We start from the raw sequence: 16,260 nt of genomic DNA, 5'->3' as shown, positions 1-16,260 counted from the left end.
AACATTACTGATTACCAGAGAAGTGACTGCTTAAAGGAAAGTCAGTTTTCAGTAACAGTAACAGTAACATTTCATTCATGTCTGATTTGTTTGACATTCAGAGTTTTTTGTATTCTTGTATGAATGATTCAGTTACAAAAAAAGCTTACATACAGCATTCATACCTGATCAAAGAAGTTCACTTTAAGATTCTTTATAATATACAATCAGTTGTCAGGTTATTAGGAACACCTAGTTAAAGATAATATGACATTTCTGCTATAAATCCTCCCTCATGAAGGTTATAATGTCCAGTTTGTGCATGTCATTTAGCCTACCCTTAGCTTGAATGGGGTGGGCAAAATAATAGGCACACCTGTCAGCATATCACAATGCAGTTCAATGGCACCACAAACTGCAGCCTCCAAAATGATCACACAGTTAGTATGATCATTGTATCTGGGAGTGATGAACGTACAGAGAATTATCAGCTGAATCTGCAGCTTCCCTCGGCTTTACAGACAGTTTCAACTCATTGTTTGTTTTTCTGGAACACAACCTTATTTTTTTGTTTCACCCTCACTGCTCTCACATCAGCCTCAGGTCTTACTGTGTTCAGAAACATTAATGACTGATTTAATAACTCAGCCTGAGTTTATATTCAACATGACTCCTATGACTCCAGTCAGTCCATTTAAGAATGATAGCAGGGTCTAATCAGTATTTTCAGTTTTATGAAATACAGTAATAACTGTATAATCATTAGTATTAGTATTATTATTGTTGTTTTAATACTTTAATCCTTTCTTAGTGGACACAGAGCCTAACAACCGGCACACGTGCATGTGTTTACTTGGAAATTCAGTTATTTGTGGCAATGGCTGTATGAAAAGGGGAAGAGAGGGGCTACTGAGAATGCATATATGGGGTCACACCACATTTTTGTGCTATGAAACTGTTCTTTGCAGAAATCCTGCTCAGCCTAATAAATGCCCATGAGATAAACATGCAGGCCATGCAAAGTATATATCTATAAAATTATTGTTTGCTTCTCTTTTTAAAACCATGGACAATAAAAAAGATAAAACAAACATATCAAAACCAGAGTGGGATCTATATCATGACCTTATTAACCCTCTTTATGCAAATATGAGTAAACCTTTTCCCGCAGCCTAGATTCGCGGGAAAGATTGGATCAGGTTTGGCATTTACGGGCTTTCCGAGGGGTGGCTTTGCTGTTAAATTGTTGCTTCTGTACGTGAAATGGTTTGTAGTCTGTTAATAAACATTTCACTTCATTTGTAAAGTGTAAATACTCATTATTCTGTCTGTGATAGTCAGCTTTACGTCTAAACTTCAGCATCACCTACACTCTTAAATCACTTACTACCCTGTTTTACAAGCAGTGGTTTCGTCCGAACTGGCGCGAAATGGAGTAGCCCCGCCCACAGCAAAACTCTGAGCTGCGTCAAATCAGACGAGTTTATGTAGAACACGGCGGAAAGAGAAATGATTCGGACTTAAAAAATAAGAACTCACATCGGCCTCTCCCCGTAGCCGTTGAGTGGAACTTTCGGCTGTGCGGTTTTATTTTGAAAGGTATTGTCCGGACGTATTCTTGTTGTTTGTCGAAGCTTCCTGTTGCTGAAGACTCGGAGCCACTGCAGAGGACTAACGTGGAGTCGAGTCCAGTCTGTCTTTACATATCTACAAAGTTTTAGATAAGATTAAAAAAAATTCGGAGTCCGTCGGGATACCTGCTGTCCTGTACATTCAGTAACAATAACATCGTATGTTATCTCGTAAATTTGGTCACACGCGTCACAGTTAGCTTTATAACCACCTGAATTACCAGCTTGTGTAACTCGCGACAAGTCGTTATTTTGTTGAGTAAAAACAACTGTTTTCTTAGTAACCTGTACATCTTCAGTTAGCTCCGTCGTCTGCGTCGCTGCTGGAAACAATGAGCTGGTAAGTAAATGAACTGAGCTTTAATAACGTTAATTCACGTTAGGAATCACAGCATGTCTGTCAGTGTAACAATAAAGCCTAAGCTACCTGATGTGTTAAAAAATGGACCAGTGCATGTATTTAAATGTTACACTGACTGTTAATCTCTTTATTTAATTTCTTAACGTGAAGGTGTAAATGCTGAAAGCCTTCTCTACATTTTTAGAAAGTAAAACTCTGCTGGAGAAACACTCAGTCACTAATTTATCATATTAATGTTATACATATTTTACACTTTTCATTAAAATATAAATAGTGACTATAAATATTAATTACCCCTTATGTGTTTTCAGTGTTCTCTTATGGTAGAGTGTACCCCTGGTTACACACGGTTGATAGAAGTCATGTTCTGTAAAGTGACTGTTTCACAGATGTAACAGATTTCACACATGTGAGTGGAGTTCATCCTGCTCCTGTTAAACCAGCAGGAAAGATTCACCCTCTGGGATTCAATGTGTTCTCCCTCATGCCGACAGCACAAAAGAAGAAAGTCGCAGTGCATCCCCTCACTGCCCCAAACCAGATGAATCTGAGGAACCGCTGGGCACAGCCATGGAGACTGGAGCTGCCAATGGTCAGTCACAAAAGACCCCGATCTGTGATCCCCCCCCCCTGGGGCCCTGGAGGAGCTCACTGGGGGATTTTCTCCAGCTAATCCAAGTTTAATTAATGAGTTGTTGCTCTTGTGTCATTTAAGTTTAAGATGATGGTGATTATGTAGTTTATCCCACAATTCTCCTCACCTACATTATTAACAACAGTCCAGCAGGACCATGTCATGCCTACATTTATCTTATCAAAGTTTGGAAAGAAGTGAAACTGTGTTCAGCCGGCTGCGATCCTGACCTATCACTGCTGTTTCTTTGAAGATGTTGGTGTGAAATCTGAGAATATGGCATCTGAAGTGGTTATCACCAAGGAAATGGAGGAAGAAGAGAAGCAGCTCATGGAGGAAGGCGAAAGGAAAGAGAGGGAGATGATGGAAAAGGTGCGTTTCTTTTTTTCTTTTTTTTTTGCAAACTGTATCATGTCTAGGCCTGCGTGCTAAATCAACAGTGCTGGTATCAACTGTTATCAAAGTTGGCATCAAATGTGTGAGATTCTTCATCTCTTCGACTTATTCTTTGATCAAATGGTGCCCGATTAAATCACAAAAATAGCCAATTCCCTTTGGCTATTATTCTCATTAGGTTCTGGTATAGCTGCTTGTGTTTAGACAACATTTAAAATGTAACAAAGTGGTTTTAGTTGTAGAAAAACATACTCCATAAAGATAAAGTTACAGTATGCAATTTCTAGAGACAAGCTAGCACTAGCAAAATACAGAAAGGAAAACCTCTAACCCTCCGCTCCTCCCACCCCTCCCTCTCCTCTCCTCTCTTAAGGCCCGGGAATCATGGCAGAGGGACTCTCATGACATGCGCTTTAAGAGACTGCAGCATCTGCTTCAGAAGAGCAACATCTACTCTAAATTCCTGCTGACTAAGATGGAGCAACAACAGAACGAGGTAGAGTGTGGGCAGGCATCACATGTGAAACTCCTACAGGACGTACCTGTGCTGTGTTAGCACTTGCACACTCACACTCTGTTTTTCTGTCAACCGTTTCAGGAGAAACTCAGGAAGGAGAGGCTGGAAAAGAAGACCAAGAAGGTGAGAGGCGGTTTACTGGGAAAACATTTGAGCTTAGCATTAAGATTCTGTGTAAGTCATTGATAGAGGGCTATCTGTCTTTTAGGTGCAGAGCACAAACAGTGCAGAACCTGACAAAGGTGAGTAGATCCTCTTACATTTGATATATTTATATTAAATTCAGAATGAAAAATTGTCAATGAAGAAATTCTGTAATTAATACTTGTGTTTACACACTAACAGTTTGTGTATATCAAGAATAAGTATTAACCTTGGTTTGGAAAACTTTGAATCCAAATATATAAAATTTGTGTGACGTGTTTGACCCTTTACTGTTGAACTAGATAAAAAGAAGAGGAGGAGGGATGAAGACTACAAAATATCAGATGTCATGTCAAAAGAAGTAAGGTCGCATTCATCTTTCTGTCTCTTTTGTACATTTGCCACTTACTGGTTGTCTCACATTGCTTCTCCTTGATTTTTGTCCTCTAGGAAATCATGTCACAAGCCAAAAAAGCAAAGGTGGAGGAAGCGGTAAGGGTTAATTTTGTTTTTCTGGGTAGATGAGATATGAATACATACTAATAATCCATATGGACACGAAGTAGAGTCACTGAAAACATCCAACTGTACATGAACATATAAAACGTCTGATATTAGGATGAAGCACCGGCTCAGAAAAAACTAGAAGCCGAGGACATTGAGAAGATGAGTGACTCCAATCAAGACATCAAGAACCGTCTATCAGAGACGGTGCGAGACAACGCCAAGCATCTCCTGCATCCTCACAGGAAGGTGAACGGCCAGCCGGTCCCCATCCAGCAGCCACAGCTCTTCACCGGAGGGGTCATGAGGTGGTACCAGATCGAAGGAATCGAGTGGCTGAGGGTGAGTGGGGCTGCACCAACATGGGATAATGGAACCTGATTATTTATTCATTCGTTTGTCGGTTTGACATCCACGTTGGCTTAAAGGTTGAGTTTCAAAATTCAAGGTTGATGTTTTATGTCAGTAAAGTATATTTATTGTTTCTGTTAGTAGAGGAGAATGCTTTTTGTGAATGCTGAGTGTGAACAGGCAGCCCGTGTTGTTCCCTCTGTGCCGCCAGATGTTGTGGGAGAACGGCATCAACGGGATCCTGGCTGATGAGATGGGACTGGGAAAGACCATCCAGTGCATCGCTCACATCGCCATGATGATAGAAAAGAAAGTGATGGGCCCCTTCCTGGTGGTTGCCCCTCTCTCCACTCTGCCCAACTGGATCAGCGAATTCAAGCGCTTCACGCCAGAGGTGAGAGGACGCGTTACCGAGACGAGCCACGTCTCATCGGGCTCGTAGAGGTCTCACTGCTTGTAGTGTAGTAGTGAAATAGTAGGATTGCATATTTGACTGTAGTAAACTAGTAACACAGCACAAACCACATCAAGCAGCTGTGCTCTCTCACATCCTGTTGACTGACACAGGCTGAGTCTGTTCATACGTGCAGCAGTCTGAGCAGAGGTCATGTGTTTGTCCCCCAGGTGTCTGCGGTGCTGTACCACGGCCCCCAGCCAGAGAGGGCCAAACTGCTGAAGCAGATCCGCCGGCCTCAGGGGCCCCTCAGCATGTGCCCCGTGGTCATCACCTCCTTTGAGATCTCCATGATTGACAGGAAATTACTCCAGGTAGGATCCCTGCTCATCCATCACCGATCTAAAGTTTTACATAACTGAGCTGTATTTGTCATTTTTCAAGTGAAACTTCCAAATATTTAACACTGGTCTAAGATGTGATTGACTATAACAGTTACTTTATACAAAATCATGAAAAGTAACTGTTTGACTGTTCTCATGAGCACTGTATAAGAAGCCAGGCCACATCTGTTTTCTGCTGCAGCGCTTCCAGTGGAAGTACCTGATAGTGGACGAAGGTCACCGGATCAAAAACCTCAACTGTCGCCTGGTCCGGGAGCTGAAGACACTTCCCACTGACAACAAGCTGCTGCTGACGGGCACGCCGCTGCAGAACAACCTGGCTGAGCTCTGGTCCCTCCTCAACTTCCTCCTGCCAGAGGTCTTTGATGACCTCAAGAGGTGATTTCTGTAGATATTGATTACTGAGTGCTGATCACAGTTAATAACCGTTCCAACGCCTGTTTGTCTTTTGCTCATCGGCCAGTTTGTTAAAACATAACACACATTCCGAGAGTGTGAGTAGTTGGAGTAATAAAATACGAAACATAAAATGTAAGGAAACACCTTCAGAGCAGATGGAAGCTGAGTGTGTTAGAACAGGGCCTGTGGGATAAAGGACGTCTTGTTACCTGAGACTTCCTGCAGTCCACAGGCCTTATGGATAATCCTCATCAACTCACTCAGGTTAACACCACAGTGACGTTATGCCTTTGATCAGAGATTATAGACTTCTGGTCTGACAGAGAGTGGGACAAAGACTTATTCTTTCTTTCTTTTTTTTTCTCTGTGCAGTTCAACCTCAGTAATGCCACACTTGCACATACCGACTGAACATACGTAGTTAGATGTGAGATTTGGGATTCCTTTATGTTGTTCATTGTTCAGGTTTAAACTCCTGGCTCTCTGTTTTTAATGTTTACAGCTTCGAGTCATGGTTTGACATCAACACCCTCGGGGAGGCTGAGAGTGTGGTGGCTACAGAGCGTGAGCAGAACATCCTGAGCATGCTGCACCAGGTCAGTCCTCCAAACCACCGCCATGAGCGCAGTGTGTTTAATATGATGGCTCTGTGCACACTTTCCCTATCAGTAGATCTTATTTGTTTGTCCACTTGTTTCAGATTCTGACTCCGTTCTTGCTGAGGAGGCTGAAATCAGACGTGACGCTGGAGGTTCCCCCTAAGAAGGAGATCATCGTCTACGCTCCTCTAACAGCCAAACAGGAGGCCTTTTACACAGCTGTGGTCAACAAGACCATCGCCAAGATGCTGGGCCAGGAAAAGGTAACACCATGTTACGTTCACTGACGTGGTAATATATCAGCTGATGTGGTGTTGATAAGTGTGTGTGTCGACTGATAAGTCAAAGACTTTGCCATTATTATTCTTCTTCCTGTTTACATGTACGGATGGTCTCTATGTATGGATTTGGTCAAAGGTCAAGGGTCACTGTGACTTTACAAAACATATTTTCAGCCATAACTGAGGCATTTGAAACACTTTATACATTTATTACATGAGTCTGGACAGACATGGATATAAACAGCAACTTGACTGGTATGTGGAAGCATACAACCACGAGGTGCTAAGTCTTATATGTTTTAATATGTATTTATGTGTAACATAGAGCACTTCGGTTTATCTTGTGCTGCACAAATAGACCTGCCTTGCCTTATTTGAGCAGTGCTAAAGTGTTGAAGCAGTAGGAGGCTGAGCTCTGCTTTGTCCTCTGTCATCTTCCATCTGTATCCCTGGGTTGACATTGCATGGGTCATTTTCTGGTGGTCACTTTGTTTAATCTACGTCAAAAGCAAAGTGACTGAAATCATCCGCTCTCTTGGTTTATTCAGACGGAGGCTCCTGTAGCGCTGACGTCGAGCGGCAGGCCTAAGCGCCGCAGCCGAAAGGTGGTGGACTACAAAGAAAGAGATGGAGACACACCGCTTGGCCTGGAGAAATACCTGGAGAAGGTCCGCAAGGAGCTCGAGCAGAGGTGAGCACTGCTTCCACACACCTCAGATGCAGGCTAAAATAATTGAATATAGCTGTATAGAGGCACAACCTGTGTCTGTGTATCAGTCTAACTGGAATCTGCTCACAGCTCCTCCAGCGCCGCTCCAGTGCTGGACGTCCAGAGTCCGCTGGACGCTCAGATCAACCTGAAGCTGCAGAACATCCTCATGCTGCTAAAGAGATGCTGCAACCACCCCTACCTGGTGGAGTACCCCCTCGACCCCGCCACACAGGAGTTCAAGGTAACACAGCACTTCTTTGGTGCAGTTATGTGGGTGATTCAGGTGTTTAAGTTTGGAGTGTTCTCTGTGTTTGATGGGAAACGGTACAATGTGTTGGTTCATAGTCAAACAGAAGAGGAAGAGAACATTATTTTATAGTGATATTAAAGAAGCACAGTTGGTGTGACTGCCAGTGAATAGATTATTTCCTCTTCCCCGTGTGACTTCTTCATGTATTGTCCTCACTGCCCTCCTCTGTACAGATTGACGAGCAGCTGGTGCAGAGCTCTGGGAAGTTTCTCATACTGGACAGACTGCTGCCTGCACTGAAGAAAAGGGGACACAAGGTGAAGCCAGTGGCCAGATATGAAGCTGCATGTCCCTTGTTCCGATTTCAAACTCACTAACATGACTCATTCTATGCTAACTCCAACAATGTAGTTTAGAAAAATAAAAATGAAACCATAAGTGTGGCATGTGCAGGGGCTGCTGCCTGCTGCCATCACTGCTGTTGGTGGCAGCAGGTGAGGTATTGAATGATATTATAATCTTACACATACAGGTCATTATTGATACATTAGGAGCCAATAAATATATTGAGAAACAAAAAAGAAATTATGAGGCAAATCAACGGTGAGCAAAGGACACACACACACACACAAACTAGACTTGGAGACAAGTATCATGTTTCTGTACAGTGTACACAGCAACAAATAAAGGTCTGTTTAAAATTCAAAGATCAAATTTCCGTCATAAGCAGATGAATCAGCCTTTTACTTTAAGATTGACAAAAGACACTTGAACGCTATTGTCAGACCTGGACAATAACCCTAAAAAAAGACCAACAGTGATATTTCCACAAATGTCACTTTACAATGGGAACACACACAAAGGAGACCTGTTCTGAATATAATCATTTAGGCCTGAAAACAAGTTCCACTGGAAACTTCAGTCCAGCTGTCAGTGAACCAAGAACCATATTAAACATTGGCTTCATCTAAGAAGTGGCCCTGTCAGTCTGTGTTTCATGATCCTGTTATAGGTTTATATTTATTTTAGTTATTAAGATTCAAACTTTGATATACAGTTGTGTTTATAGCCTTGTGGGATCTACAGTAAAGGGATTTAGTACGTGTCAATACAGTGATTCATGTTTCAGTCCATCTCAGTGGTAACAGTATTGTGTGTGTCAACGCTCCTCTACACAATCTGTCTGTAGCCTTTCGTTTATTCCGTGCCTTCATATATCCCTGACTCGTTTGTGTGATTGGTTGTTGTGGTCCAGGTTCTGATCTTCAGTCAGATGACGTCCATCTTGGATTTATTGATGGATTACTGCTATCTGCGGGGCTTCCAGTACAGCCGGCTGGATGGCAGCATGTCCTACGCCGACAGAGATGAAAATGTGAGTTTTCACTGAGTCGATGCAGAGGCATGCCAACCAGATACACCGTCACTCAGTATCTGCCTCCCACACCAGTTTAAAAGACTCCAGAGTGTTTCTGTACTTTCTTTATTTGTTAGAACTGTAACACATCCGTGCTACTGCTTCATCCTGTTGTTATTCTCTTCCAGATGACCAAGTTTTCCAAAGATCCGGAGGTGTTCCTGTTCCTGCTGAGCACCAGAGCAGGAGGACTCGGCATCAACCTGACAGCTGCTGATACAGTCATCATCTTCGACAGTGACTGGGTGGGTGCAAATTACAAATCAAGTGTTTCCTGCACATGTGTTGAGCTAAGTCAGCGTGTGTTGACTCTTCCTCCTCCTCCTCTCAGAACCCCCAGGCAGACCTGCAGGCTCAGGATCGCTGTCACCGCATCGGTCAGACCAAACCAGTGCTGGTGTACCGCCTGGTCACAGCCAACACCATCGACCAGAAGATCCTAGAGAGGGCCTCGGCCAAGAGGAAGCTGGAGCAGATGGTCATTCACAAGAGTGAGTAGCTTCGCTTTAATGGGAAGTTTAATGGAATGTACAAAGAAAGCAGCGGACCGAGGGGGGAGGGGGGGGTCTGAAATCTGTTCCAAATGCAGATATTTGATGGTTGTTTTCTTTTGTCACCTTCCTCCACAGATAAGTTCAAAGGTGGGAAGGCAGAGCTGAACCAAAGCAAAAGCTGCATTGATCTGGATGAGCTGATGGATCTGCTCAAAGCCAGAGGCACCGAGAAGTAAGACATGATCCTGTGCTTCCACACGTGCAGTGGTATAGACTGTTAGGAAGAAGTAAAACGAGTAACATTTGGCTGTAACCTTTGTCCCTGTCAGGGAGGTGAAAGCATCGCGGGGGAAGGTGATCAGTGATAAGGACCTGGAGTTTTTGCTGGATCGCAGTGACTTGCTGGGTGAGGACACACACACACACACACACACACTGCTCTGCAGTTATCAGTGGTTTAGGCTCAGCCAACAACAACAGTCTTTCTTGTGTTTTCAGACAAGGAGAAGGAGAGTGTGAAGAAAGAGAAGGTGGGAGTCTTCAGAGTGATCGATACCAAAGAGTCGTCGGAGATCACGCTGACCTGAGAACACTTGAACTATTCAGACATGAACGTCTGACCACAGTGCTTCAGGAAAAAATAAATAAAAAGAAATAAAAAAAACCTAAAGCTGCATCCAGGTGGCTCACGGCTGCTGACACTTGTAGTAAAGACTGAAACTTCATGAAAATATTCTGAAACTGCTGTTTGTAGACTTTAAATAGTGTAGGTTTGATAGTCCTCTGTTTAATGAGCTTTGTGTTTTTGTACTGTCTCGGTGCTGAACCACTGTGCCCCTCTTTGAGATGTGACTGACACTGGGGGTGTTTTTTTTTTGTTTTTTTTTGAAGGCTGTCTGTGAGATTTTGAAAGACTGACTTTGCCCAGGTTCTTGAGCTCCTTTTCTCCCTGCCAGTGGCATTAAGACTATCACAGTACACCAGGACCTGACCTACTCATTTTCAGGATGCATTCACATCGATGGTTATTTTTTTTTTGTTAAGAGAGAAGCCTCCTCCTACCTTCACACAAACTGTCCTCGACTGTTAACATGCGTGGGTTTAACATGACTAAGCTGTAGAGACGAGAGCTCGTCGAGTTGGTGCTCTTGTTTGGCCGATCAAAACAGATTATCTCTATTATCTTTAACAATGTTGTAATCAAAGCACTTTCATGCATACATGTTTTTTCATGTCTTTTTATATAAATAAATATGATTACTGTAGTTTTCTTTCTCCCTAGTATTTACTGAAAAGCAAAGTCCAGTCAGGTTCTGATTTGTAATACTGAGTAGTAATGCTCTGCCTGTGCTACACCTGCAATGGTACATTTTAGGCCATTGCCAGTTCACTTTGAATTGCACTGGTTACCTCAAGCCATGATGCAGATAAAAGTTTTCTCTCCAGGAATTATCTTCTATCCAGGCTTTACCATTTACTGTTCATGGTAGAGGATGTATCAATGCAGGGCCTCTGTTACTAGTTGGTGACTTGATGTAATTTGTCACGTTAAGTATTTACACCTTCAGAAGTACAATGATGTCTCTAAAGTTTACCAGATGCTTGTGTCTGACCACGTACAGCGATGTGACGGTGATTCCTATGTGGCTCAAACAATGAAAAACTAGCAATAACTTTAATATGAAAATCCAGCTACACAGTCGCCTAAAGATATTGGAGCTAAGTCTCATATACAAAAGCATCTGTCCTTTCAACAGAAGTCATCAACACATCAGACATCAGAGACTGATTAGAGAAGTAGAGTTTGAGGCCCAGTCGTGACTGTAGCTCAGCCTTCGGGGGAACTTCCTGCTGTGGCTCCTTTAAGCTTTTAACAGAGAGGCAGGGTGTGGCCACACATCTCTCACCTGCTCAGGTGTATTCATGCGTTCTCAGACCCACTCCAGAGCTGCTACCTTCCCACAAAAGCTCAGGCTGTTTTTTTTTTTTCTGAAACTGTTCATTTGTGGATTTAAGACTTTTCTTCTGAAAGGATCGGTTCATGTATGTGAGGTAGGCTGAAATGTTTCAGGTTTAAAGTGAATAATCAGCATTAATCGACAGATTTCCTTTTTACAAGCACATTTTTACACAAGCTAAAACATTTGGTAACACAAGGAATTCCTACTGGAACTATTTGTGTTTCCATCACTTGTTGAATTAAAAACCACAGCAGCTGTTACCTACAGTAAATTGAAACTATGGAGCGTCTGAAGTTAGTCCTGCAGTACTTCCAGTCCAACTCTGAGTCCATCTCCAATGGGATCTGTATCATCCTGGCCTTGGTCAGCGTCAAGCTCTACACCAGCTTCGACTTCAACTGCCCGTGCCTCCCTCAGTACAACAGACTGTACTCTCTGGGGGTGATGGTCGTCCCTCCCATCATACTGTTCTTCCTGGGGGTCCTGATCAACAGGCACACAGGCGTCATGATGGACGAGTGGATGAGACCCATCGGGAACAGATCCAAGAATCCTGCTGTGGTGAAGTGAGTCAAAGGTTTAACTCCTTTAATTTACTCAGACAGTTCTTACCATTACCTCTGAGCGCACAGTGAACTGAAGCTGTTAGTGCCACTGATACTCAGCAAAAATGTATGATGCATGATGTATTAGCCCAAATATTTTAGGGAATGCATCTCAAACAAAATCTTCTTATATACACTACTCCTGCTCCTGCTCCTCTTTTAGCAGCTGAAACCTTGAGTTTTGGGGCAGTTCCACATCTCCTTAAGAAAACTGTGAACTTGTGATGCTTTCTTTCCGTGAGTTGTGTCAGCTCAGTGCTGAATGCACAGCATGCTGAACCTTGAGGTGGATGGGCTACATCAGCTTCCCCTCCTTGTCATCCTCCCCAGTCTCCAGACCTGGATCCAGTAGAACACCTGTGGGATGTGGTAGAACAGGAGATTGGCATTTTGTTGATTGTATTTTATTTGCTATAATGTCTATGTTAATTTTTGTAGATGTTTATATATTTAGATATTATAGATATTTGAGGGTGGAGTTGTTGAAAACACAAGGATGAACGATGGTTCTGTGTCTTCCTACAGGTACCTGTTCTCAGCCATGATCCAGAGGGCCCTGCTGGCCCCGATGGTGTGGATCCTGGTCACTTTGCTGGATGGAAAGATCTTCATCTGTGCCTTCAGTGTTAGTGTAGACCCTGCGCTGTTCTCAGGTATCTGCAATCACACCCAACATTCCTCCTCAGAGAAATGCATTTTCAATCTAGAATTACTGGACTCATCGTCACTTTGTGTGATCTGTCATGTGGTTTCCTCAGGTATGCCCAACAACACAGGTCTGGATGTGATCAAAATCATGGCCAAAGTTCCCTGTAAGGAGGACATTATCTTCAGGAACATCTCTTTCCACAAAGCAGTCTCTCGTTATGTTCGCTGCTATTCGCAAGTAAGCTGTTTCACCCTCAGCACGCAAATGCATACACTACATACACACAGGCTCATACTTTGAGGGGTGAGGGGTCAGGGTTCGTTTATTCTACACACCTGGTCTGGTCAGAGGGTCACTGAAGTGGTGTGATACAGGGTTAAGGCACACATGAACACACTTTGTTTTTGTACTTAGATTTTATATTTCTATTCAAATGGCACACTTCCTTTTTTACTCTTATTTTAAATTCCTATTTCTGTAAATAATGTCTATATTGTTTATTTTTACCAATAGAGGTTTATATTTGGAGGCTGAGTGCCTGTGTATTGCTGCTGTGATAGTGAAATTTCCCAACTTGGGATGAATAAAGTATTTCTATTCTATTCTATTCTATTCTATTCTATTCTATTCTATGAAGCCTGTGGGTGTCCCAGGTTTGAAAACAGAGGAAAAAGGGGGTTTATTTTGTGGATACAAATAAACAATGCCCACGAGCCTGACATTCTACAAAGCTAATATTCATTTGACAAAAATAAACACACTTCTCATTCTCAAAAGCATCTCCTGTTTCTTATCAGCTGACATTTACTGATTCTGATATATGTACTTTAAGTTCAGCTGGTGTATAAAGTGCCACAATATGTTGAATATTTTATATATATATATACGGTGGTACGATTACAAGCAAAAGAAAGTGATTTTTTTCCAACCTTGTCTTTGGCCTTGTTTTAGTGACGTCCTTGTCTTCCCAGATCTCAGCGGTGTCTTTTTGCACAAACCTGTTACCACTCCTGTGTACAAATCCAAAAACACTGTACCAAAATGAAAAGGTTACTGTTCTTCAACCCTTTTTTTTTATTACAGTCAGAACTTTGCAACCAAAAGTCACAATGAGAGTATGAAAAAAGAAATATGAAGTTTGTGGTTGAACGTGAAGGAAAACACTTTGGAGCCACATCCACACGTCTGAAATAACTGTCAGCAGCTGTTGCTGTGATGTGGAGATCCCAAAATGCTTTGCATAGAATCAGGAGACTTAGAGCTTTCAAACAATGTAGAATTTGTCAAGGTTGTGTGAAGACTGAGTCCAGTACAGACCAAAACACACCTAAAGCAGTGCTACACACAGACTGTAGATTCAGTCACTGTTCACTTACATTAACATGGCTTGGGATGGGATTTCTTTACAGCCTGTATGTAAAGGAGGATTAATTACAGGAACAATAAGGCTTTTAATATTCATATGTACATGCACATGCATATATTGGTAGAGCAGTATTGTGCGTTCCTCTGTCAAGGTAAAAAAATGTTGTCCTGTTTTGCATTGTTAAGAATGGCAATTAAAAAAATTCCTGAATCTACACCAAAATTTTACGGGTTCTTCCCCTGGCCCATACTAGGGCCCATTCCTCCACCAAATTTGGTACAAATAGGTTCAGTACTTTTTTGTGCCCTCCTGCTGAAAACTAAATGAACAGACCAACACACAGACCAGGTGGAAACATAACCTCCTTTGCAGAACAGAACCAGATTGTCCTTCAGTCCTTGATGAAGGACTTGAATCTTAACATTGTGCTTAAAAGGATACGAGGGTGAAACACACACACACAAACACATCATTGGAGTCATTTGTAAAAGAGTTATTGTCAAAGCTGATCAGGCTTTTGTGAGGTGTTCAAGTGCACAAACACACACTCACACACACCCCCTCCGTATGTGGCAGAATTGGGAACAATTGCTGCCACTGACTGACGGCCCTTTGTGGGCTCGTCACAGTCACCGCACCACATGACTGATAGCCTTTGTTGCCTTTGTGTAGCTAACTTTCCTCGCCCTGTCTAGGCAGTTGGCTGGTCCATCCTTCTCTTCCTGATCATACTGGGAGCACTGGCACGCCTCATCAAGCCCTGTTTCGATGACCACGCCACCTTCCTGCAGACTCGTTACTGGAGCAACTACCTGGATGTGGAGCAGAAGCTCTTTGACGAGACCTGTGTCCTTCATGCTCGCGACTTTGCCCGCAAATGTGTGGTGCAGTTCTTTGAGGACATGAGGGAGGACACCATACTCCGTCTCCCCCACCCGCTCTTCATCACCAACCACCAAGAAGAGTGGGAGGATGAAGAGGAGAGACTTCATGGGATATCAAAGCAGGAGCAGGTGGACCAGCTGCTCGACAAGTGGTACTACAATAAACCTGAACTTGACGTGACGAGGATCGCCCACAGGCCCAGGACGTCTGTCACCTGGGAGGACCGTGGAGGGAAGACTTTATACTCTGATGTGTAGGACACACTCAGAGGTGTGAAGCTGCAGCGTGAATCATGATCATCCGTTCACTTACATTAAACTATAGCAACAAGTTAGATGTGGGTTACCTCGGTTTAGCAGTGAGTTTTCCTAAACTCAGACTGATGTCTAAGCTCAAAGGTCCAGCACTTCACCGTCTTCATTCAGTGAAGCGAACTGGCACAGATGTCATCACATGACCGAATCGTTAACTTCCGGTCACATGGTGGCTGTTTATGGGTGGAGATAGTAAACTCTGTCTCTTTGTTCTGTGGTGTCAGATGTGAAGGTTCTCCCCAATCCTTCTGCTGTCGACCACTGACTCCTGTTCGATGACTTTTGACCTCTTCCAGGGGATGCTGGGAGTGGTTTTCACTGACAGCTGAAACCTCTGCCCTTGTTTCCTGTCTCTCAATGAAAGGCAGAATGTCATAACTAATAATACGACTACTACAAAGACTCAAGGAGATGTACATCGTAAAGTTTTCTTGTTCCTGTTCCTGTTCCTGTTCTGTAGGTGCAGTGCTGCCTTCTCTGTCTGTCTTTTGTTCTTAAACTAACTGACAGGAAAGAACAGGAAGTTTCGTTTGAGGAATTATATCTGAGGACATTGCCTGTTTAAAAGCAAATGTACCAAAACTGAACATGAAAAAAAAGAATAAACTATTTGTCAATTTTATTGATGTTGCTGCTACAAGTTCACTGCAAATATGAACCGTCCTGTCATTCACAGCAAGACTCACAGCCCAGTCAGTCCTGTTTGATGGTTCTACTGCACCTGACATGGGTGAAATGGAGATGCAGGTGAATAACAGTATCTAAAGTCCTGTTTCTTTACATCATGCTAGTCTTTGACTTGTTTCTTTTGTGTTATGGATTACTAAACAAAATTCTTTTGCTCAAAGGGTCAAACCATGTTGAGAGGGTCATTTGACTATGCTAGGGTTTAGACTGGCTGGCTTTGCATACAGGTTGTTGACATGGAGCTCACCCACACAGATTGATGGAAACATGCAAATGGACATTTGGAACCAAACAAACTTTACAGACTCACACAAAATTCTGTTTTT

At 42.8% G+C, this 16,260-nt stretch overlaps 2 protein-coding genes across 2 annotated transcripts; both read left to right on the top strand.

Annotated features, from left to right (window-relative positions):
* Nucleotides 1-1,642: 1,642 nt before the first annotated feature.
* On the top strand, nt 1,643-10,732 carry hells (helicase, lymphoid specific). The gene is made up of 23 exons (XM_041050655.1): nt 1,643-1,950; nt 2,466-2,563; nt 2,859-2,977; nt 3,375-3,497; nt 3,600-3,641; nt 3,727-3,760; nt 3,965-4,023; nt 4,113-4,154; nt 4,281-4,508; nt 4,729-4,911; nt 5,142-5,285; nt 5,497-5,693; nt 6,217-6,310; nt 6,415-6,576; nt 7,143-7,285; nt 7,394-7,547; nt 7,790-7,873; nt 8,812-8,931; nt 9,102-9,218; nt 9,305-9,464; nt 9,603-9,699; nt 9,797-9,873; nt 9,966-10,732. Exons 1-23 carry the CDS (start codon nt 1,943-1,945, stop codon nt 10,052-10,054), a joined length of 2,574 nt encoding a protein of 857 aa, XP_040906589.1. The 5' UTR covers nt 1,643-1,942; the 3' UTR covers nt 10,055-10,732.
* Nucleotides 10,733-11,490: 758 nt separating this feature from the next.
* calhm3 (calcium homeostasis modulator 3) lies at nt 11,491-15,812 on the top strand. Its single transcript, XM_041050252.1, has 4 exons — nt 11,491-11,994; nt 12,559-12,686; nt 12,792-12,919; nt 14,744-15,812. Exons 1-4 carry the CDS (start codon nt 11,708-11,710, stop codon nt 15,188-15,190), a joined length of 990 nt encoding a protein of 329 aa, XP_040906186.1. The 5' UTR covers nt 11,491-11,707; the 3' UTR covers nt 15,191-15,812.
* The last annotated feature ends 448 nt before the right edge of the window (nt 15,813-16,260 follow it).

Source organism: Toxotes jaculatrix, chromosome 11, assembly GCF_017976425.1.
Source record: "Toxotes jaculatrix isolate fToxJac2 chromosome 11, fToxJac2.pri, whole genome shotgun sequence".
Classification (NCBI taxonomy): Eukaryota; Metazoa; Chordata; class Actinopteri; family Toxotidae; genus Toxotes; species Toxotes jaculatrix.
The sequence above is the reverse complement of the archived record's forward strand: the minus strand, read 5'-3'. Positions and strand labels throughout refer to the sequence as shown.